This window comes from Mirounga leonina, unplaced genomic scaffold (genome assembly GCF_011800145.1).
Source record: "Mirounga leonina isolate KUSES-001 unplaced genomic scaffold, KU_Mleo_1.0 Mir_200, whole genome shotgun sequence".
Lineage (NCBI taxonomy): Eukaryota > Metazoa > Chordata > Mammalia > Carnivora > Phocidae > Mirounga > Mirounga leonina.
Window position 1 is genome coordinate 9,084,024 of NW_023270503.1, and position 22,069 is coordinate 9,106,092.

Genomic DNA, 22,069 nt, shown 5'->3' on the forward strand with positions numbered 1-22,069 from the left:
CCCTCGCCGCACAGATCCTGCAGGGGGCACCAGCCTGGGGAGGTGGAGGCTCCTCCCGCCCGGAGCTGCGCCCCTACCAGCTCCGAGGGTGTAGCCGGCCGCGCCTGGGACGCCCCCTCCCCTCAAAGTGTCCCCGAATTGCACTCCCTGGCCCCCAGAGCTTCAGCAGAGACATTCGGGCGCCGCGGCCACCCTGAGTTGGATGTGACCGAGCCCAGCCTGGGGCCAAGTCGTCGACGACTGTTGCCCCCTCGGCCCCTTCCCGCTCCAGCTTCGGCCATGGCCCCAAGGATGTCGGGCCGCGGCGGCGCCGCCCTGCTCTGCCTCTCGGCGCTGCTCGCCCACGGTAAGTGTCGCGGCGCGGACTCGGGAGTGAAGATGCGGCGGGCGCCGCTGGAGGGGGCACAGAGGAGACTGGAGAAAGGCGAGCCCCCACCCCCCGGACTCGCAGCCGCCGCTCCCAGCCGGGCATCTCGGGCTGCAGCTCGAGTTACCTCCAGCTCCCCCAGCCCTTTGGCGGGAGCGGAGGCTGCGAGCCCCGCCCTGGGGACCGAACCCGGCCCCAGAAAAGGGCGGGGGGGGGCACTCCACAAGAAGGGTCCAAACCCGAGAGTCTGGGGGCGTGTCCGCCCACGGAAATCTGTGGGGATCCAAGGGATCCGCTAGATCGTGTCCGGGCCGCCCCTCCTTCCACTCGCACCCCCGCAGCCGGCGGGGCTGGGGGCCGGCTGGGTTCGCGGGGATCGTGTCTTCTCCGCCCCTGGTGCGCAGGCCGGTGCGGGGCCGCGCCGCCCGCCGCCTAGCTTCCTGCGGCGGTCCTCGGGAAGGGAAGTGGACTGACGGGGACCCGGGGAGCCGTGGCTGCTCGCCGCTCGCCGCCCACGGTCCTGTGAGCTGCATCTAAATGGCCGGCTTAGCCGAGCCCGGAGGGCGGGGGTCTGGGCCACGGGCACAGGCCGGGGCGGCGGGCGGCGCGCGGAGGGAGCGGGTTCTGCGCTCTCGCATTCTGCAATCTGTTGCATCTGCTCCCTAGGCTCGCCCGGGGCTCCGCGGTAAAGGGGGTGGGAGAGGGAGGGGCCGGGGCTGGCGCGCTCTGGCAGTGGGACAGCAGGGGTACGGGTAGGGGACAGAGGGTCTCTGAACAGCCCCCCAGAGTGGAAACTCCGATCCGACGGGAGTAGGCTGCAGCGGGCCTTCTGCAAGCTGGAGGCGCTCCAGGAGGCGAGGGGCGCTGACCGAGTGGGGAGGGAGAGAGCTGGGGCGGAGGAGGAGAATGGAAAAGAGAGGCCCTCTGCCCCCTCCCAACGTGAAGCCGGAAGACCTGGGACACATTTCCCCAACGGGGGTGGGGGTGGGGGGGGCTTTGTTGCCCCCTGCTGAGGGGTGCACCCAGCCTGGACAGGCTGGAGAGGGACTTAGATGGAGAGACCAGTAGGCTCTCCGGTTGATGCAAGACCCTCGGTATGTCGTGCTCAGCTTTTGCCCACATCTGCCCAGTCCTGAGGAGCCTGCCCAAGCTCCCCTTGAGCGCGCGCACGGCCTCTAACCAGCTGCCTCTCATCCTGACCAAGGCGCGTTCTCAAGGTTGGAAGAATAAGGAAAGGAATCGGCTCCGGGAATCTAGGGTCCTGGGGTTAGGAGGGGGTGGGGAACAGGCTGACCTCCCTCGAGGGTGGATTGGTTCTTCCCGGCTGGGGGTGACCCTGGGATGGGAGCTGTTTGGAGTTCAGTTCACCAGACACAGCCAAGCTCAGTTCTTTATCAGAAGAATGGGCAGGGCAGCGGGAGGGGGTGGGGGCAGGGGGAATGCAGCTGGGAACCAGAAATCTCGGCTCCGTGTGCAAGAGTGAGGGAGGGGAAGGGGTGGGGCGGTGGGCTCTGCGGGTCTGCGCACTGGAGCTGTAGGGGCTGCGCTGGGGACTTGGCCCTGGTGAGCAGGGGACCTGGGCGCCTAGCAGGAGGAAACTGAGCTCAGGCCTGGGTCTAGGCGTGGTTCTGCCCCACTCTGCACCTTGTGTCTTGTCGCCTGAGTTCCCTTTCTAAAACCCACCTGGGGGCAGCTCAGACGCTCTTATTAGGTTCCCACTGCCCAGCTTCCCGAGCCCTCAAGCCTGGCATTAAAGACCCTTTCTCTTTCCTCACGTGCCAGAATCCTGCCTGCTTCTTAAGATCCAGCCCCAGTAGGGCCTTGTCCTCCTGGCGCTGCTTCTCTGGAGCGTTAGCAATCTACTTCATTTTCTCCTTAGATGTCCCTGTCTTCCCTGTGCCCTGTTAGTCCTGGAGTGGTGGAGGCAGACCCATGGGCTTATTCTCCACTGTCCCTCTGCACAACCAGTGCTTAGCCCGGTGCGGGTACACACAGGACCCAGGGCTGGCTGGTGAGCTGAAAGAAGCTGTTGACAGAGGTGGGGTGGGAGTCCCCCCCACTGAGCAGGCATTTTTCCCTTCCTGATTATCCCGCTCCCTTTCCAAGCTCCTTCCCTGAGTCCCCATCCCTTGCCTCAATCTCCCCTTCCTTGAGGAAGGGTGCCAGCAGATGCTCAAAGCTTAGGGAAACACCCCCCAAAAATGGATAAGGCCAGAATCACAGAAGATCCACCCCCCCCCAAAAAAACCCATCTTCCCTGGACCTTCTTCCTTTAAGGCTGCCTGATACCTACCCACCCAAACAGTTCCTCTATCAAGAAAAGGGTACATGGACTTCGTCTCACTTCAAGCTTGCTCTTGGTTGGGATCTCTGGGCTCTTCAAAGATGCCGGGGTTCGGGAGGGGGAAGTTGCAGGTTTTGGTGCCTGGCAGGCTACTGAGCCCACAGACTTCTGACCACACAGCCAGACTGGGAGCCAAATAGCCTGGGTTGCTGTCTGACTCTGGCGCCATGGGGCAGGGTGACCTTGGGCTGTCTCCCTCATGTTCCCCATCTTCCACAAGCAGTGTGGCCTCCCGTCCCTCTCCTTTCTCACTTTCTGCCAGGACCGCTGGGCAGATACCATGTGTGAATGGAGTCCCACTATCTTTCAGGGCCCAGCTCAGCCTGTGGGGTGACAGCCCAGACTCCGCTCTTGGTCTCCAGGCTTCTGCCAGAGAACATCTGAGAAGGCCACTTTCCTGCATCTGGCCTTTGGGGAGGCTTTCTGCTCCATTTTTAGTTTGAATGGGAGTTTAGGGGGGTAGGGTGCTGGTGAAGTCTGTGGTAGAGCTGATAATGTCAGCCTCCTACTCAGTAACCTTCACTGCTGCCTATAGGATCAAGGATCCCCTCTTTGGCCCCTGGAATCAAAGGCCCTATATGATCTTGTCTCGAGCCGCATCTTCACCTCAGGGGCAGGCACTGCCTGCCCGGCATCCTCCATGCATCTTAGGAGGTATCACCCTACTCACCTCCCTGTCTCTCTGCTTTTGTGCCCAGCAGCTCCTCCCTCTGGAATACCAGCCTCCAGAAGTCCTTACCCAGACATCAAAACCCAATTCCAACCTCATCTCCTCCAGGGAGGCTGCCTCTCTTCCCCCTTGGCTTCCCACCAGTGGCCCCCACCCTGTAACAGAGGCGAGTGCTCTTTCGAGTGCAGCCTCAGCTCTTCGTGCCGCCTTCCCAGCACTCCTCCGGGGCCACAGTGTATGTGCGTGCATGCGTGCGCACACGTGTGTGTGTGTGAAGGGGGGGCGTGGGCATATCTATGTGTGCACCCATCTTGGTCTCCACATCCTTGCATTTAGAGCAGGTGCTGCTCTAAAATTCTTCATTTTTGCCCCATTTTCCAGTGCTTGACACATAGTAGGTCCTCAGAAGAAATGAATGGGCTGGGAAGACAACTCTGTATGGAGAGTTGTTTCAATTGCCCAGTGACAATTGGAAAGGGAGCTCTGGAGCATGGGGCAGAAGCCGGGACAGGGAGGGGCTAGGCAGAGACACCAGGAAGAGAGCAAAGGAATGGGGCAGAGCCACACCACACCCTCTAGTGGGGGACATACAGGGTACACGTATCTGGAGTGACATGTTATAACATTGCTCCAGAGGTTATGAGTGTAGTGTCCCATGGCATTCTGACTACATGACCTCAAATACATGTGTCTTTACGTGCAACTGGCAACCGCGAGTTTCCCCGGTGGGTTCGGTCCACGCTCTCTCCACCCCACTGATGACCCAAGCTCTGAGCTCCTTTGGAGAGGCAGGAGGGACCACAGAACAGGGTCAGCACTGACCTTTGGGGTGCTCTGTCACTACTGGGAGTGAGAAGAGATGCTCTCCCCCTCCCCCTGCAAGCACACACACCCATCTTCATCCTGGCCACATGGAGCCCTACACCACAACGCAGCCTTGTTATGTTTAAGACCAGTAGGTGGGGATGTGTTATAAACTTGGTGGCAGAAAATGAGCTTTATTAGAGTCCTGAGGATAACTCAGTGCTTGGCTGGAGGAGGTAAGGCCACGTTGGAACACGCGGGGAGGACGTGGGCATCTCCTAGACCCTTGCCGGGGGCCTGTCTGGAACTGATGGCCCCCAGACCTGAGATTGGCAGTGAGTGCTCGTGAGGCTGCAGAAATCAGAAATCGAGACCCTCAGGGGCACCAACTCCAACCACAAGGGTCTGCCTGCCCACCTGGGGCGGGGGGCGGCAGGGGGGGCTTGCATGGTGGGGGTAGGGGAAGGGTTGGCTTTGCTGCCCTACCCATGGTGATGTCCATCCACAACCTGAAACTGAAAGAACCACACAGAGCCACCACCCCAACCTTCATGCAGATGAGGACTTGGGAGCTCAGAGAGGGAAGGGGCCTGGCCAAGGTCACCCTGCCATATGTTCTGGAATCAGAACAAACACCAGAGCCTAAAGGGGGTTCCTAGATTGGTAGGCCACTCCGCAGAGATCCTGCCACCTCTGCTATCCCATCTCCCAAGGGCTTTTTGTCCAAAGATACACTTCTGGCCTCAAGCCCACCTGGAGTCCCAACCAGTCAGGATAGCCAATCACAATGGTGGTAATAGGCCTCGGGGAGCACTACAGCGGAGCATGGAGGAGTTCCGGACTTGATCTTCAGCTCTCTTTCATGAGCTCGAAGTCCAGTTGAGGAGACTAGAAAAAGGGCCAGATTCTGAAATTCAAGGCAGTTTGAAATCAGAGTCCCCAGGAGACAGGAAACAGGGGTTCAAAACCTGACTTTGTCATCCACTTGCCATGCAACCACATTAAAGCCATCTCCCTCTCTGAGTTTTTTCCTCCTGTGCCAAGGAGGGGACAGTGCCCAGCACGCCCACTTCCACGTCTCTTCTTGTGATGGACAAGCCTGCTGTTTCGTCCCTTATGTTTCTCCGCCCCATGAGGGGCCTCCCTCCACTGATGGCCCCAGCAGATGCTAACTTCTTTCTCCCCATTCCCTCCTCAGGGTCCTCCTTACTTCTTCCTTGCCAGTACTCAGCACAGAATTTTAATAAGAGATTAATGAACCAGTTGTGGTGCGTTGTTTGTTTTTTTAAGAAAATGAATTTCTTTTTCTATTTTCCTTTTCTGTCTTTTGACATGAAAAGTGGGCCTCCTGACCATCAATTCGGCCAGCTCTGCCGTACTCCAGCTGTGCCCAAGGATGGGGCAGTGTATCAGGGAGCACCAGCGCTGGGCTGGCTACTGCTGGACAAACAGCCCGCCCCGGGGAGGGAAACACCGAGCCAGGTGAGGCCAGTGCAGTAACAGAGAGGGGCTAGCCCCTCTGGGGACACAGGCGGGAGAGGCCAGAAGTCATTTTCTCCTTTTTTCTGTCGTGTTTGCCCCTTTCGGCCCCTCCTTCCCCAGCCCCCCCTGCCCACACATCCACCCCTGTGGGCTGGCACACACAGGATGAAGTGGATGATGGAAGCAATTGCCTGGTACTCAAGGCTTGTTGCAGGAGGGAATGAATGCGAGAACGAATAACTCAGTGCAGAAAAAGGTAAAAAAGGTAATTGAATAAAATCCCTTTTGCCTAAATTATCTAGAGGATTATCTGCCTTTGGAAAGTTCTGCTTTTTATCAACCTTGAATCCCTCCTGCATTCCCTTCCTGCATTCTTGCCCACACCTTTTTGGCCTGAAGGATGGACAACTGGTTGCTCTCTTCTCTTGAGGGACTCTTCCTTTTCTGTCCACACTGGATGCAGGCCAGGATACACGCGTGCTGGTGGATTCTGCAGCTTGTCTCCACGTCCTAGGCCTGTACCTCGGGGCCCTCAGAGCTGGGAGAGTGATATGCCCAGGGTCACCTAGATAATCGGGATGACACTCATGATAGTCGAGGTTTTCAGAGGCATCTCCCCCCAAGAATCCAGGTCTGAATGGCGTCGGACCTTACAGGGCAGGCCCTCTGGCAGCCAGGACACCCTGAACCCTGAAGCCCTGCCCAGGGACACGGCCCCGGAGGTGGCCAACCCTCACACAGAATGAGCCACAGCTACACTGAGTGACAGCCTCTCTGTTTTTCTGAGGGAAAGACGGAGAGAAGGGAAAATGGTTTCTGCCCCCCAGGAGTGCCCAGTACGACAAGGGGGACACAGTCTCATGCCAAAGAGGCCCCAGTCTGATGGAGGAAGCACAGCCCCAGCCCTCAGAGGTAGCCTCTGTCCTCTTGCTTGGTGACGGCCTGACGGTGAGAGACAAGAGGGCCACCTCTGCCCAGAAGTGTAGGGCCCCACCTTGCAGGCCTCCTCCTCCGCTCCCCACTGCCCCCGGGGGCTGTTGGAGAGCATGGCTCTGGGCCAGGAGCAAGTATATTTTTGGTGGCTTGGTACGGATGACACAGCAGACTTGTCACGGCAGGAGAACGGTGTCGCTGGGAGCTTGAGGCACAGGCGCCCGCTTGCATGCACGCCCACTCGGTCATGGGCACACCCAGACGCGCTTGAGAGCTCAGACGGTTCCTTGAAGTTCAGATGCACCCTCTCATTGGATCTCCACAGTAGATCCCCATTTTACAGAGAGCAAAACTGAGGCTCCACAGAGTCCTCGCCACACCAGCTCTTGAGGTCACACCCTGAATACGTTCTGACCCTGAATACGGAAGTCTTCTTGCCGTACCTCCCCATCTCACACAGGGAAGAAGCACAGACATGGACAGACAGACATATAGACCCATACACCCGAGTGGGTCCCCCTCATCTCGAGCCCCTCTTCCCCCTTGCTCTCTAGGCTTCTTTCAGTCCCTTGAATGAATGGTGCTCCTTTCCGTGTCAGAGCCTCTGTACGTGCTGTGGCCTCTGACCAAAACACCTTCCCATACCTGTCTCCTACTCGGCCTTCAGGTCAGAATGTAACCACACCTCCTCTTGGAAGCCCACCCTGATTCTCAGATGGACAAAGACCCACTGCCTTCTGCAACTCATTGCCGATTTGCCCTGTGTATAACCGTACTGCATGGCCTCCCTGCTGGCCATTGCCTGAGTGGACCTGGACGGTGTGTGGCTTCTTCCCTGCCGCTGTATTCCTGGGGTCTATTGGGATGTCTGGAATAAAATAGGCATTTAATGATTTGTCAGATGAGTCAATGAATGTACCCTTGTGCACATACTTGCACACATAGACATCTTCCCTGTCACTCAGTGAGTATTCAGTTGGTGCTTCCTGTGGGCCAGGCACTGTTCTAGGTACTTGCCACGATCAGGGAGTATAGCACAAATCTCTGTATTCATGGAACCTGTATTCTTGTGGAAGGCGGGGAGAAAGGCAGACAGCAAGTAATACATATGTTAAATAAGTGGACTGTATCATCTGTTAGAAGGCAAAAGGGGCTAAGGAAAGTAAAAAAGGTAGGGTAAGGGCATTGGGGATGCATGTATGTGTTGGGAGAGGTTGTGCGGTACAGAATGAATGCTCGTCTGATAGAGTGGCATTAAGCACACTTGTGGGAGGTGAGGAAGCACACTGAGTATGCGAATATTGCAGATGGCAGCCATCGGGCAGGAGTGGGCTTGACCATTCAGATACAGCGAGGAGGCCCGAGGGGTGGAGGCCAGAGGGTCTGGACACTGCGAGATGAGGAGGATCGGGGGAAATGGGTGGGGGCGAGGGAGGCTCTTGTAAGAACATTGACTTATAGGCTCAGTGACAGGGGGAGCCATAGCAGAGTTTAGAGCAGGGGTGACCTGAGCTGACCCACAGCTGCAGGCTTGCAGAGCTCCAGAAACTGCAGGGTCAGGGACTGCCCCCCCACACACACACACTCAGTGCCACAGGGAGGGGACCTCTGCTACTCCCTTTAGCCTATTGATCCTCACAATCCTGGCTGTGGTCGCCTTCCCTGCTGCCCCACCACCACCCCATGCTAGGGGAGCAGGAGCAGGGTATGCTGGGGGCCGGCTGCAGCAGAGATGTCCAAAGGAACCGTGTGGCTGTCCTGGCCTCTTCCGGCGGGCTTGGACCGCTTGTCTGTAAAATGGGGCTGCAGCACTGGGTGCTTCCTCAGCCTCTTCTTGCTCAAACCCCCACCATCGCCTCCATGGCGGAAGCCAGACCCCAGCGCCTTCATCTCAGCTGAGACATTTGGGATGCTGAGCTAGCCTCGGTTTGTTTCACAGATTCTGATTTTTTAACTAATTGTCTCCTTTTGCAAAAAATTCACTCCAGAGGCAAGGGGGATTATAGGCACTTGTTTGGATGGCGATCTTACACCACTCTGATTTGGGAAGGATGCCAGCCAGGATGTGTGCAGGCTCTGTGGGCAGGGAAAGCAAAACCCCATTTCCCTGGATCCCTGAGCACCCTACAGGGACTCTGGATTACCTGTTGCTTTGACCTCTCTGCCTGTCCCTGCTTTATGTCTGCAAGTGCTCAGTTGGGGGCCCCTCCTTCCACCACCAGCCCCTGCCCCTGCAGGACCACGGCAGCCCATGCCTCTTAGGCTGGGAGGTGACCTGCCCTGGGGGTGGCGGTGGAGGGGGGGGTGAACCACACCCTCCCCGGCCCTGTCCCTCCTGGGGAGAGCGAGGTGGTATGGGGCCTTTGTCCAATAGGAAGGAACTCTTGGATTGAAAATAGGAAAAATTACCATTTTCTCAGCTGCCAACATAGCAGAGAAATGATCTCAATTTTCTGTGGCTGTTCTCGGCAGGAGAAAAACTGCCAGCCGCCTGCCCCATGCATGAGAGGTCTGAAATGCTGGAGAAGGGAGGCTGGAGCTGGGGGAGGTGGTGGGGTGAGCAGTGGGGGGGACTTGCATCGTGCAGGGGGCTGGGCTCCCCACTCAGGCCTTGCAGCCCTCCTCCAGCCCAGCCCCCACTGACCACAAGCCTGTGTCAGAACACCTATTGAATTATCTGATTACCTCAGTCGTCACTTCTGTTAACTGAGCACTTACTATGTGCCCCACCCTGTGGTGGGCACCAGGCATCTTTCCCATGGGGCCAGGAGTAGACTTTGTTCCATTTTGTTTTAGTCCTGATGCTCATAGCTCTCCTCTTCTACCCTCACTTTTTCCCTGCCCTGGACTCTAAAACCAGCCTGCCTGGCTTTGTCACTTCCTATGTGACTCTGTGCCTCGGTTTATTCATCTGCAAATGATTATGAAAATACCCAGCTTCCGGGGTTGTTACAATTACGTACATGAGTCTTTGTTTCATGTCAGACACTGAGGATAGTGCCCGGCACATACTAAGTGCCCCAAAATGATGGCTGTCAATGTTGTTGTTATTAACATGGCTAGTGCATGCTAGGCACTGTGTTAAATGTAAAAATGAAGAAAATATGGTGCCTGTCCCAGGAGGGGCTTCTAAGGGGGTGCCCCGGGCAGATGAACTGTGTCTGCATAGACTGTGATACAAGGCAGTCATAGGTGTGTCGGGAGGGATAAAGAGGGTCATGGAGGGGGAAATCTCATAACTAGTCCAGAGATCATGGGAGGCTTCCCAGAGGAGGTACCACTTCAGGAGGCCTTAACAAGGTTTGAGAGTTCTGCCTCTGAAGACTAATCAGTCAGCATCTACTGTGTGTCTGCTACCCTGGGGAGGACAGAAACACAGGACAAAAAATGGCTCTTGGCCTACAAATTCAGTCCAATGAGGGAGAACTACGGCTGCCTAGGAAGGAGTAGCAGGACAGGGGGCTAAATGCAGGGTATATGGTTGGTAATTCTTTACCTGGATGCTCTTTTGAGACCCCTCATAACTTTGACCCTATGTTCTGTGGAGTGCTGGGGAGCTACTGAGTGTTCTGGAGTGAGGGAGTGACGTGATCAAAGCAGGGTTCTCCGTAATGACTTGGTTGGGGACAATTTGCAGATTGGAGCAATGCTGAAGGACGCTGTTGAGTGAGGACTCTGGGGATGGGAAGTGACCACTAGCTGTCATAAGAGGTACCACCATATGGCAAAGAGCCCACCCTTAGAACCAGAGAGACAGATCTGAGTGCTGACTCAGCCACTTGCCCATGGCCTGACTTCTTTCTACTTCTTGGTTCCTGCCTCTGTTGAGATCTGATGGCAGATGTGAGGTCCAGAGCCTGCAGCCTAAGGCTCATTGTTTGGAGCTGTCCTGATTATCCCAGCAGCTAAGGCCCAGAGAGCCAAAGGGACTCGCCTAAGGCCCACAGCCATTTCTGACCCCCTGGGGGTCCACGAGTGTCAGGAGTCCTGGGGAACGTGGCCTGGTAGGAGAAGTGAGAGAGACGAGAGCACCCTCAGCATTTTCAACAAATGCCCAGCCTCTCTCCCCGTTCCCCAGCCCAACTGGCAGCCGGAGGTCAAGGGGTCAGCTCCCCAGGGGTCACAGCCAGCGCTTGGACCCCAGGAAAGCCTCAGAAGAAGCCATGTCAGCTCAGAGAATGGTGTAGGTTTTTCGAGTCACACAAATGTAGGTTTGAATCTCAGCCCCGCTGCAGTGCAGCTGGGTGACCCAGAAGCATTTGCCTGCCTGTCTCCCTGAGCCTCGGCTTCCCCATCAGCAGAATGGGAGTAATGGCGTCACCTCTCTGGGGCAAGGCTGCTGCAAGGGTGCAAGGATGGAAGTGCCCAGAACAAAAGCCGTGGGCCTGCTGGAGGGCTCAGTAAACATGGTAGGCTTGGTTTGTGTCTTTCTTTTCTTGCCTGGAGCCAGGCCTCGCTGCTGGGAAGCACAGTTAAGATGGTGCCAAAGACTTCCCGGAGATCGCTTTTCTGGTGGTTGGGTTTTTCTGTTTTGTTTTGTTTGGGGTCTTATTTTTCTTACCCTTGATGCCTCCTAGCAACATGCTGCCTGCTTTAAACACAGCAGCGGCCAGCAGCCAGACCCTCTCCCTCCCTCCATTTCTCTTCCTGTCCCCGGGCGGGAGAGGCATTCTGGGGTCCCACATCTGGCCCCACCGCAATGCCTGGGTCATACTGGGCTGGTGAGGCCATGGCTTGTGGATATTTGCATTGCTTGCACGGTAGTTCTGCGCCGTTGCCAAAAATAGGTCTGGGGTTATAGATGCAGAGTCCGGGGCGCTCCTGAAACACTTGGTCTGATGCATCCTGCAGCCCAAAGCACATGCAGATCCTGGTCGCAGGGCTGCCTCGTCTTCCTCTTGGGTCTCAGATTCTTCATCTGCAGACAGGAGGGAAAAAAGCAAACCCGTCCTGTAGGGCACTTAGGGGCAGGGTAACTGGGGTCATTCACCCTGCTGGCGAGTCAGAATTTGGTACAGGTCACTGTAACCATTTCTTATTCATCATGAGCCCCTAGGAGTCACCTCAAATGATCTGACCCACCCACAGGGCCCCTGTCTCCCCAACCTCCCACTGTGTCCTTCCTCTGCCTCTGGGCTCTCTCCACCAGCCACCTGCCTCAGATAGAGCCTTCCTCCCGCTGGAGGTGGGTCTCTGGGTCTCTGAAATCCAATGGAGATAGACCCGGAGCCACCTCTGTAAGTTACATTTTCCTAGTTATCACAGAGAAGAAGTAAAAAGAAACAGGTGAAATGAATTTTAATATATTTTAACCAATATATACAAAAGGTTATCATTTCAACATGTAGTCAGCATAAAAATTAGTAAGGAGGTATTTTACATTGTTTCTTTTTAATTCTGTATTAAATCTTCGAAGTCTCTTGTGGTTAACTCCTACAGAAGCACATGGCAATTCCAGCTAGCCCCATTTCAGTTGCTCAGTAGCAAAGCCAAGAGAGTAGCTGCCGTCCTGGACAGGGCAGGGCCAGGTGCTCCCCAAGGACGCTACCAAATTGTCCCCTGGGAGCTTCCTTCAGGGGCCCTGGGATTGGTGGGCTGGGCCACTGGCCTTTCAAATGCAGTCCTTGGATATTCCCTGCCCACGAGAGCCTACCCAGCTCCTTCCCAGCCCTGGCGTGACTCATGCTGGCCACGGTGACCTATCCATGCAGGGGCTCCCAGTCGCCTCCCGGAGGCCACCTTTCTTCCGTCTCTGCCCTGAGATCCTGTAAACCATGCGTCAGATCAAGTCACTCTCCTGCTCAGAACCCTCTACCTCACTAAGAGGGAAAGCCAAGTGACAAGGCTGGCATGATCTGTCCCTTTTCCTGGCCGGATCTTCCTTCTCGGCTGCTTGGCGCCCCCAGCCCTGTCCTCCGCTGTCCTCACACACGCCAGGCACCGAGCCTTAGTGACTTGTCTCTTGTTGCCCCTCACCTGGCCTCCTCCCCCCAGTAAGCGTGACTCATGCCCCCACCCTCTTCAGGCCTCCCCTCAAATGCATGTCCCAGAGTAGCCCTCCCTGGCCATCCCCTATCCATGCTAGCCCTGCCCACACCTCACTCTGCCCCCCACTGTCTCCCTTCACCTGACATGGTGTGTAGTTATATGTTTCCTGGATCAGGGACTGACACCCCCCTTGGGATGGAAGCTCCTGAGAGCTGAGACCCCGGCTGTCTTGTTCACTGCTATATTCATTCCCAGCGCCTGGATCCATGCCTGGCACACACGAGATGCTCAGTACACACGTGTGGAGTGAAAGAATAAAAACGTTGCTCCTTCCCCTCCTCTCACTTTTCTCCCCAGAGAGCCACTGGGACAAGAGATCTGGGTGTTAAATGGGTGACAGAGACCAGAGAGAACTAATTTCTTCCTTCCTTCCTCCCTTCCTCCCTTCCTTCCTTCCTTCCCACACTCATCTGCCATATCCTAACTTTGTGGTCTTGGGAAAATTATGTCACTGCTCTGTGGCTCAGTTTCCACATCTATAAAATGGGAGAACAAGAGTACCTGTCTCATAGGGTTGTTGTAATGCATCAATAAATGCACATAATGTGCTTGGAGCAGTGCCTGGCTGGTAGTTAAATGCTCAGGAAATGGTAACGATACTTTTGTTCAGCACATGGTTTTGAAAACCTACCCCGCGCCAAGTGCTGTGACAAACAGTGGTCATGCAGCAGTGACAATGCGGTCGCCAGCGGATGTGGGACAAGGATGCAAACACTTGTCGTGCAGTAGGATCCGTGCCAGGGTCCAGAGGGGCAGGCGACCGGCCTCCCCTGGACTCTGGAAAGGGGCGGCTGCGGTGTCCTGTCATTTTGCAACGATCAGTGCCCAAGTCTCTGTGAACTGGTGAGCTGAGCCGCAGTGGCAGCAGGGGTGGCCATTCTGTCCCCAGCCGCGCCCAACCGGCTCCTGCCGAGTGCTGGAGAGAGTCCAGCTCGCGGCGAGGGAACCTCCTTGCAAACAGCACCTATACCTGAGGTCACGGGGGTTCCAGGAGCTGGTGCATGTGACAGCCCCGGCTCTGTCTGGATGCTGGGCAGACAAGACATACTAGATAGATTATTACCCTCGCTACTGAAGTTCTGGCCGGAGGGAAGGCGGACAGCGGGGATCCCCGTGCATAGCGCCCTCCCTGCGGCTGGCGCGCCATCCATGCTTGATGAGCGTACTGAAAGCTGGTGCCCTCTAAAATCCTTTCTGCACCGTGGCACACAGGGGCCGCTCAGTGCAGCAAGATACTTAAAGTCAGAGCGCCTTGGGTCAGGGGAGCTAGATGGGAGCTTCAGGCCCCCCTCTCATTCTTGAGCCATCCCTATTTTGAAAGATAAGAACACAAAGGTCCAGAAAGGGACAGATTACGCAGCGATGGGGCACGGCAAAGCCACACCTAAGACCCGGGGTCCTGATGCCCGGCGCAGTGAGCTTGTCATGTGTCTTCAGAGGTCTTGCATGAGGGTGTTGGAGGTGGGTGAGGGGCCAGCAAGGCCAACAGTCGCCGGAGGAAGCCAGTTGGTCACAGATCTGGGTACCCCTGCCACGTCCAGCTTCCACAGCGGCTGTATCTGGGGGATCTGTCTCAGCAGGCACGAGGTTCACACGGAGTAACCAGATTCCATCTCCGATAATCACATCACAAACAGCGTGAAATGTGAACTGTGGGGAAGGCTTTGCTAAATGTGTGACCCATTTTCTCATTTTCCCCCCACCCGCCCTCCCCGCTTCTCTTACTGCCGCGTCACACACCCACACATGGATACACACGCAAGTGACCTGCATTCCCCGGGCATCGGGTCCAGGCCTTTGGTCCCAGCCCAGCGCAGGTCACTTAGGTCCCTGTTCAGCCCTCGAAGAGCAATTTCTCCTGTCTGGAGGGTGGGCAGGAGGAGGGGGTATTCAAAGGTCAGGCTCTCACCCCTGATGTTTGCCACCATTCCCCGCCAAGACCAAGGAGCATGGTGCCCTGGGCAGCTCAAAAATGGCTAGCACACACTCTATCACCTTATCACAGGTAAGCCCAGCCTGTGAAATGGGCCATCCTGATCCCCATTACACGGATGAGGAGGGGATCCGAAGGGAGAAGTGACGGGCCCAGGTCACAGATGGGGAAGTCTGCCTCTTCTCTGGACACTGTGCCTTCCACTCCTGCTGGGCCCTAGCTCCTGAGTCTGCAGCTCCAGGTCCAAGGGCCCCCTGTGATATTGCCCCAATATCATAGAGGAAGTGTCATCCCTGTTCAGCTTGGTCCCAGGGCCGTCAACTCACCCATGCAGATGCCCCAGTTACCAAAGGGGAAACCAAAGCACAAAGTGACTGGTTCATCCACTGGTGCTGGCTTCCATCCTCATGTGTCTCAGCCCTCTGCCCAACATATGCTCCACACCCATCCCTTTCCTCGGTCCCGGGCTGCTGCCTTGGGACCCCAGCGGGAGATTTGTCAGAGCAGAAACCCTGCAGGCCCCCTCCCCTTCTCCACACCCCTCAGAATCCAGATTCTCCTTGGCAGCCCTGCAAAGCTGATCTGCATAAAACCATCCCCGGGCCCTGCCTTTAAAAGTCTTCATCTTTTCTCTTCTCCCTAAATGGCCCCTAAATGATTTCTTTAAATTGCTCTAAGTAGCTCAAAAAAAAAAAAAAAAGAAAAAAAAGAAAAGAAATAATAATAACTCAGCGAGTGGCTGCCTGACCAGAATGTGGATGGCTCTCCTCCTGCCTGGTCCCCGCTCCCAGCTCCTTCCTGCCCGGCACCCAGACACAGAGCCCTCTCTCTGCCCCTTAACCCAGGAAGAGGTACCACAGCCTCATAGACCAGGCTTTGCCTCCTCCCTCAGGCAGGAGGCCGCCCAAGTCAGGTGCATCCCCCATCAGACAGGGAGCTCCCCAGGACAGGGACATTCTTCCTTCCCCCTTCAGGCTGGGGACTCTCCCAGGGTGAAGTTGTGCCTCCCTCATCAGTCTGGGGCTCCTCCAGAGAAGACAGTGCCTCTCTCATCAGATGAGAGGCTTTCCCAGGAGAGATTGTGCCTGCCCCATCAAGCAGGGGCTTCTCTCTGGGCAGGGCTAACTTCCTTTGTTCTGCAACCACTTCTTTGTAGAGCCTCACTTCCTTCACCCCACATTAGGAGCTTAGGCCCTGATTCCTAGACTGGGCTCCATTTCCATGACTCAGTCAAGCATTCATTCATTCATTCATTGTATAAAGCTTTCCTAAATATCTCCTGTGCACCAGACACTGGCGAGGTAGGTGTCTTTCCACATATTTGGCCCCTTTGATGTCCTCCTGTGACCAGGGCCCCCAGGCACAAGCCTGGTTCTCCTGGGGGTAGGGTATCCAGCCAGAGGGGATGAGCTAGCACCCCCTGGGGACATGAGCCCAGCCTCAGCCCCTGGTCACCATCATGACCTCCTGGCCTCTTTGCAGTGTGGACCACAGAGAGGGCCCTCTTGGGGAGCAGAGGTCAGAGGCAGGAGGGAGGTGCTTCCACGAGACCCTGGCCTGGCCATCCTTCACTCCACAACCTCTCCACAAGTCCCCCCTCCCCCCTCCCCCCACTGCCCTGACCATCTCTTGGCCACAGGGAACTGAGATCAGGACCAGAAGACCTTGATCCTAACAAACTAGGCCCTAAAATGGTGGCACGGACTTGAACAAGTCTCTTCCCCCTTCTGGGCCTCAGTTTCCCTTTCTAAGATGTGACAGAATTGGACTCAATCAGTAATTTTCTTTTCTGGCCAGGGAAATACATAATATATAATATATATTACATAAATTACATATAATACAGTTAATAGATGATGTAGGTCAAAGAGCTATGGGTTAAATGGAGAGTAGAGGTGTCTCCCTGAGGGCTCATCTGCCCCACCTTCCCCTGTCACCCTGGGGTGGCCCTGGAGACACCCTAGTGAGCCCAGCTGGCAAGCCCAGGGTCTCCTTAATCCATCTCTGAGGCCCCATCCACTCTGCCTGGATAGTGCTGCTCAACTGGGGGCAGTCGCTCCACCTCCCTGCCCCTGATCCCCTGGGTCCACATTCAGCCCCGCTGGTGAGGGTGAAGCCCATGAGAAGACTTGGCTCCTGCCTGGGCACCCAGCCCCCCCAGGACTCTTGAATGAGTCCAGCTTCTGATGAGAAATGCAGGCATGAGAGCTGCTCAGGAGGCGGCAGGTGGGGCCCCAGGACAGCCCTGGCTGCCCCTGACAGGATGCGGATTGTTCCAGATGGAATAAAGGCCGTTTGTCACCCTCCCTGCACTTTCTTTGATGTACAGAAGGAGAAAGGAGGAGAATAAACACAGACACAGCCCCGCGCTTCCTCTCCAATTTAATTGGAACCCAATTAAGTGAGTAATTGTTACAAATGTGAAATCACCTTCCACCAATTTGGGTTTGTGAGCCTGCACTCGTCATGAGCTTATGGGACCCAGGCTGGGGACCCCGGCCCTGGCCCAGCAGTGCAGGGTTTCCGGGGCTGAGGAAGTGGTAACCCACAGGACCCTGGACCCCCCAGCTGGGAGAGATGCAGGGCAATCCTGTCCAGGCCTAAACACAGCCTTTGGCCTCCAGCCTCCGGGATCCCATTCAGCCAAACTTGATTGCCCCAAGATGTGGACTCCTCATCCCAGGTCCTGCAGACACTTGCTTGGTCTGACTCCGGGTGTATGGAATTAAGTGTCACCATCAAGGCAGGGACGTGGGTCCCCAGAAGACACGGGAGTGAGAAGGGGGAGGGGGCAGGTGTGAGTTATGGTGTCTGGGGGTTCAGGTGTAGGGAAAGGGGAGACAAAGAGAAATAGAACAACTCCGACAGCACTTCTGAATCTTGGCCACACATTCAGGAGTTTTTTAAAAAACTGCTTGTGCCTTGGGTCCCAGCCCTAGTGATTCTGAAGCCACTGGTCTGGGGTACGGCATGGGCTCCCAGGTGATCCTTGAGACGCACTACTAGAACAAGACAGGAGGGCTGGTAGTAGGCAGGTGTCCCCTTCTAGGACCCGCCCAGACCTGCTGACCTGTGTGGCTGGGGAGGGGCCTGGGAACCTGCATCTTATAAAGCTTCTAGAACCGGGATGAGCCCAGGGGGGCTGCCGCCATGCTGGGGTCCTGTGCAGAGGGGACTTGGAGGCCCTGGGGTCCAGAGGCTGGAGGCCCTCGGAAGGAGGAAGGGGATAGAGAAGGTGATAGGAAGGACAGGCCTGTCCTATTTTTAAGTGATTTTTAAGAGAGACTTGGTTTTGTTTTTTGTCTTCTCATTCTCTCACGTAGTCCTCTGTTTCAGGGCACAGAACTCAAGGGGACACTGTTAGAACCGCTGTTCAGTTTCATGAGACACCTAGTAGGTGCCCAATAAATATCTTTTGGACACATTATAGGCAACCTCCGTTTGGTGGGCTAGCCTGGGAACAGAACTGCTGTTGGTAACACTGGCTCTGTGGAGGAAGGCATTGGAATGCACTTCCAGGTCCTAATACCCAATTTCCGGGGAACTTTGATAAGCAGCCCGTCTATCAGTTGGAGTGTGTGTGTGTGTGTGTGTGTGTGTGTGAGAGAGAGAGAGAGAGAGAGAGAGAGAGAGAGAGAGGGAGGGAGGGAGGGAGGGAGAGGGAGAGAATGTTCCACTCCCAGTGAGCAAAACATGGGCCCCACCCTTGGGGCCTGTGCTGAGTTGGGACCTGAATACCCAGATTGAACTCCATGGCGCATCTGTGGAGATGGCAGAGAGGAGTCAGAGGGAGGGGGGCTGAGTGGCAGTTGAGGAGAGAAGCCAGAGAAGGGCTGAGGTGTCCGGGGCAGGCAGAGGGCCAGGGGTTAGAGTGGCCAGGGCAGAGCTGGGGCCCGGGACGCAGCTGTGAAGGACACAGACGTCAGGGTCCTTTGCACACACGGCCTCCACAGGGCATGCAAGGACAGCTCTGGCAGATCAGAGATTCCAAGCAGAAAAAAAGGTGCAGCTGGAGATGGGGAGCTGGGAGAGGGAGGCCATGAGGTCACGGGACCCCCCCTGACCTGGAGGTCCAGCCCAGGCCCAGCTCACAGTGGGTGTCTAACAGTGTTTGCTGTGGGAAGAGAGAGGGGACGGTCCCCACCAGGGAGCAGGCAGAAACCTGAAGGGGGCTGGGGTGGGGAGGAGTGTCCTTACTGCCTTCTCAGGACACAGGATTTGGGCGGTAACAGCTGACCAGAGTCCTGGGAAGGGTGTCACCAGACACCAAGGAGGGCTCTGGCTCAACCTTCTGGAGGTTTGCAGGAGACCCCGACTTGACCATCATCCCAGAGTCATTAAGGAATGCGGGGGACAACTGACAGAGAAGAGGCTGGTCCAGAGGTCTGGCCAGCGCCCTCCCTCCGCTGAGCCTCTAGAGTGCAGGAGTGGGGCAGCATCTCAGGGGAGGGATGATGGTCCGTCTGTGGGCCAGTCAGCTGCAAAGGGCAGCCACAGAACTCAGACTGAGGGCCTTGAGAGGGCCCCCCAGCTCCTGAGGCGGCCCAATCCCAGACCAGGGTGTCTCTCCTGAGTGCCGGGCTCAGCTCTGCAGGGTGTTCCGACCTCTGGCCGAAAGCTGTCTTTGTCCCCAAAGTCCCAGCCCTACTTCCTGCTGCCAGAGGACTCCAGAGAGGCGGCCATTCAGAGGGGAGGTGACCCTGATGGCCTTGGGGGAGGGGGCCCATCCCTGACCACACAGGGTGACAGTGATTAAATGTACCAGCAGCTGGGCCATCAAGGCCCTCCCTGCTGCTAATTTGGGTCAATTAAGCCAATTTGTCTTTGTCGACTTGAAGTCCCTTCTCTGTAATGGCTGTGGTCCCTCTGGGGCTTCCAAGGGAGGAAGCAGTGCGGAGGGAAGGAGGACGCAGTGCCCTGGCCTCTTTCTCCCACCCCCATCCCAAAGCCCCAGGCTCAGGGACAGTCCTGAACCTTGTGACCCCTCCCAGTGCGCTTCCTGAGGGCCTCCACAGCTGTCACCCCTGCAGTTGCCCCGTAAGGTAGGTCAGGCAGGGTTAATCCCTGCTCCAGAGATGAGCAATTAGGGGTCCTCCAGGGAGGAGATGGCTCCAAGTTAGCGGAATAGAAGGATCTGCGCCTGGCATTCGGAGCCTGGGTCCCGCGCCCCTCTCCCCACACCATTTGGACCCTACAGCTTCCCAAAGGCGCTCGGTCTGTGCCGCCAAGAGGTGCCAAGGAACACGGTTTGGAAACCACTTCCCCACTCTATCAGGCTCCACCGTCCACCAGAAAAGGGAGGTGGGGACAAAAATCCATGTCTCCAGAGAAAAGCCAGCTGCGTCTGCTTGGCCGCCCAGCCACGGAGAGAACAGCCATCTTCTGGAAGGGACAACAGTGCTGCTCGGAAGCTGGGCCCTGTGAGTACCTGGGCCTGGCCTCACCCACAAGAGGAGTGGGGGTAGCAGCACTTGAGGCGAGGGTCCCCAGACCAACACGTAGCTCCATCTACCCTGAGTTGTGGGAGCTGAGACAGGCCCCTTCACTCCTCTGGGCCTCAGTTTACCCAACTCCGGACCTGGAGAGGAAGTTGGGCTAGGGCCCTACAGCTCTCACATTTGACAAGTCATCCTAGAAGGGGTGGGGGGTGGAGGGGAAGGAGCCCTTCTCTCTTCCATGCCTTCACACGTCTCCTGAAAGCCACTATGGCTCAGATTTCCTCCCCATGGACTCAATCTGGGCTTAACACTCAGGGCAGGGAGGGCATCGCCCAGGGCACTGGTTTCTGGGGGAGGTGGGCAGGAGAAGAGAATCTGGAAGCAGGCCACACACAGGGTCAGCGTCCACCATGGAATGAGTTGAGCTTCCCTTGGAGACCCTACCACATGGCTTTCTTCACCCGCCTCGTGAACAGACTCACTTACGCCAAGGGCAGAAGATGGGGAAGCAGGTCCAAGTGGGCTGAAGAAAGTGAACCGTCTGCAGAGAGAAGAGAGTCACCTCTCAGGAGACGCCCCAGAAGTGCTGGTGCAGAACACCAGAGGCAGCTGTGCAGGGCCACGTGGGGACATGGCCTCCCGAGGAGCTCTTCCTGTGAGACCTGTCCCCTAGCCTAGGCCTGGCTTACCAGGGATGGAGGTAGACCAGCTGGCCTGTGTGGGGCCCAGAGGTAGTTTCTTGGTGCTAAGCTCTTCTGGGAAGTGCTCTTTGGGGCTGCATCTTGGCTGACAGGAAGTAGGGTGGGTGAGGGTCAGGGTGCAGGACAGTGACGAATGCAGGAGACCCTCACCTCCCAGGTGTCCTCTCCTGGGACACTCCCTTCGAGGATAAGCCAGGGTGGCCTCTCGGATGTGAGGGACCTCAGATTGCCCAGTCTGTGGGTGTCGGGGGCCCCCAGGGCAGGAGGCTGGAGTGACAGACCCACAGACCACCTGTGGCCTTGGGGCAGAGGTTGTCAGGGCTGGAAGGGGCCCGGGGAGGGGCCACTTAGCTCCTTGCTATCGTTCCTGGGAGAGAGACCGAGGCCCAGAGAGGTCACAAGGGAGGATACAGCTCAGCGGCCAGCACACGTGCAGATGTGCTCCACGGAAGCCAGCTGAGGACTCCCAGGCTTAGCCAAGTGGTGCCTTCCTGGTCATATTAACTAAACCGCCACACCGTGGGAGGTGCCGTGGACAGGGAGGGTGTGTGCCGTGCCTGCTCCTACATAGGCATCCGTTGGACGGGGGACACAGGGCGACGTGGGTGGTGATGCTGAGTGGACTTTGGCCCCGACCTTGGAGGGAGCCCGCAGGGGCCATTCCTTCCCTGGGTGTGATCTGTGGTGCTGTCCTCTTCTGGCCAGCTCTCTCCCCTGGGCGTCCCCATGCACCGACCCCCCACCCCAACCCCGCCTTCTCAGCCTCCTTGCAGCTCCTCTCCTTCCCCGCCCCCCCTCCCCCCCCTCTCAGCCATGTGCCCTGGGGGCAGTCCTCCCCCTCGGCCGTCTCAGCCACGCTCGGAGCCCTGGGCGCCAGACCCAGCCACCCAGCCACGTCTGCTCGGGATATGGCACGGCTTCCTCACTTCTGTCACCCACCGGGCCCGGTCACCCCGCTGAGCCTTGCCTCCCTCAGTGGAGCTGCCCTCCTTCCACCCGGAGGCCAAAGTGGGCAAAGTGCCCACCATCTAGACCTCTCCCTCTCCCACCTCCTTCCTCCCTCACCTGGCCTGGGTCTGGTTGGCAATGCTGCTATAAAGTGACAGAGAGAGACAGAGCACCTGCTGGTGCTTACTCATGACCTGGCATTTTTTCTAAGGGGTTTGCACATATTAACTCATTGAATCCTCCCAACAACCCTGGTGGGTACCAGTACTGTCTCCACTTTGCAGACAAGGAAGCAGGTCCAGAGAGGGTGGTAATTTGCCCGAGGCCGCACAGCAGCTGGGCTGTGGAGCTGGGACCAGGCTCAGACAGATGGGCCCTTGAGTCTGGGCTTCACAGTGGCT

General features: G+C 56.9%; 1 protein-coding gene across 1 annotated transcript in view; it reads left to right on the forward strand.

The window, feature by feature from the left end:
* The first annotated feature begins 279 nt into the window (after window positions 1-279).
* TMEM132E (transmembrane protein 132E) overlaps window positions 280-22,069 on the forward strand; it is a 51,764-nt gene continuing 29,974 nt past the window's right edge. The window contains exon 1 of the mRNA XM_035027456.1: window positions 280-346. Within this exon, the coding sequence (XP_034883347.1) occupies window positions 280-346 (67 nt within the window). The remainder of the gene's footprint in view (window positions 347-22,069) is intronic.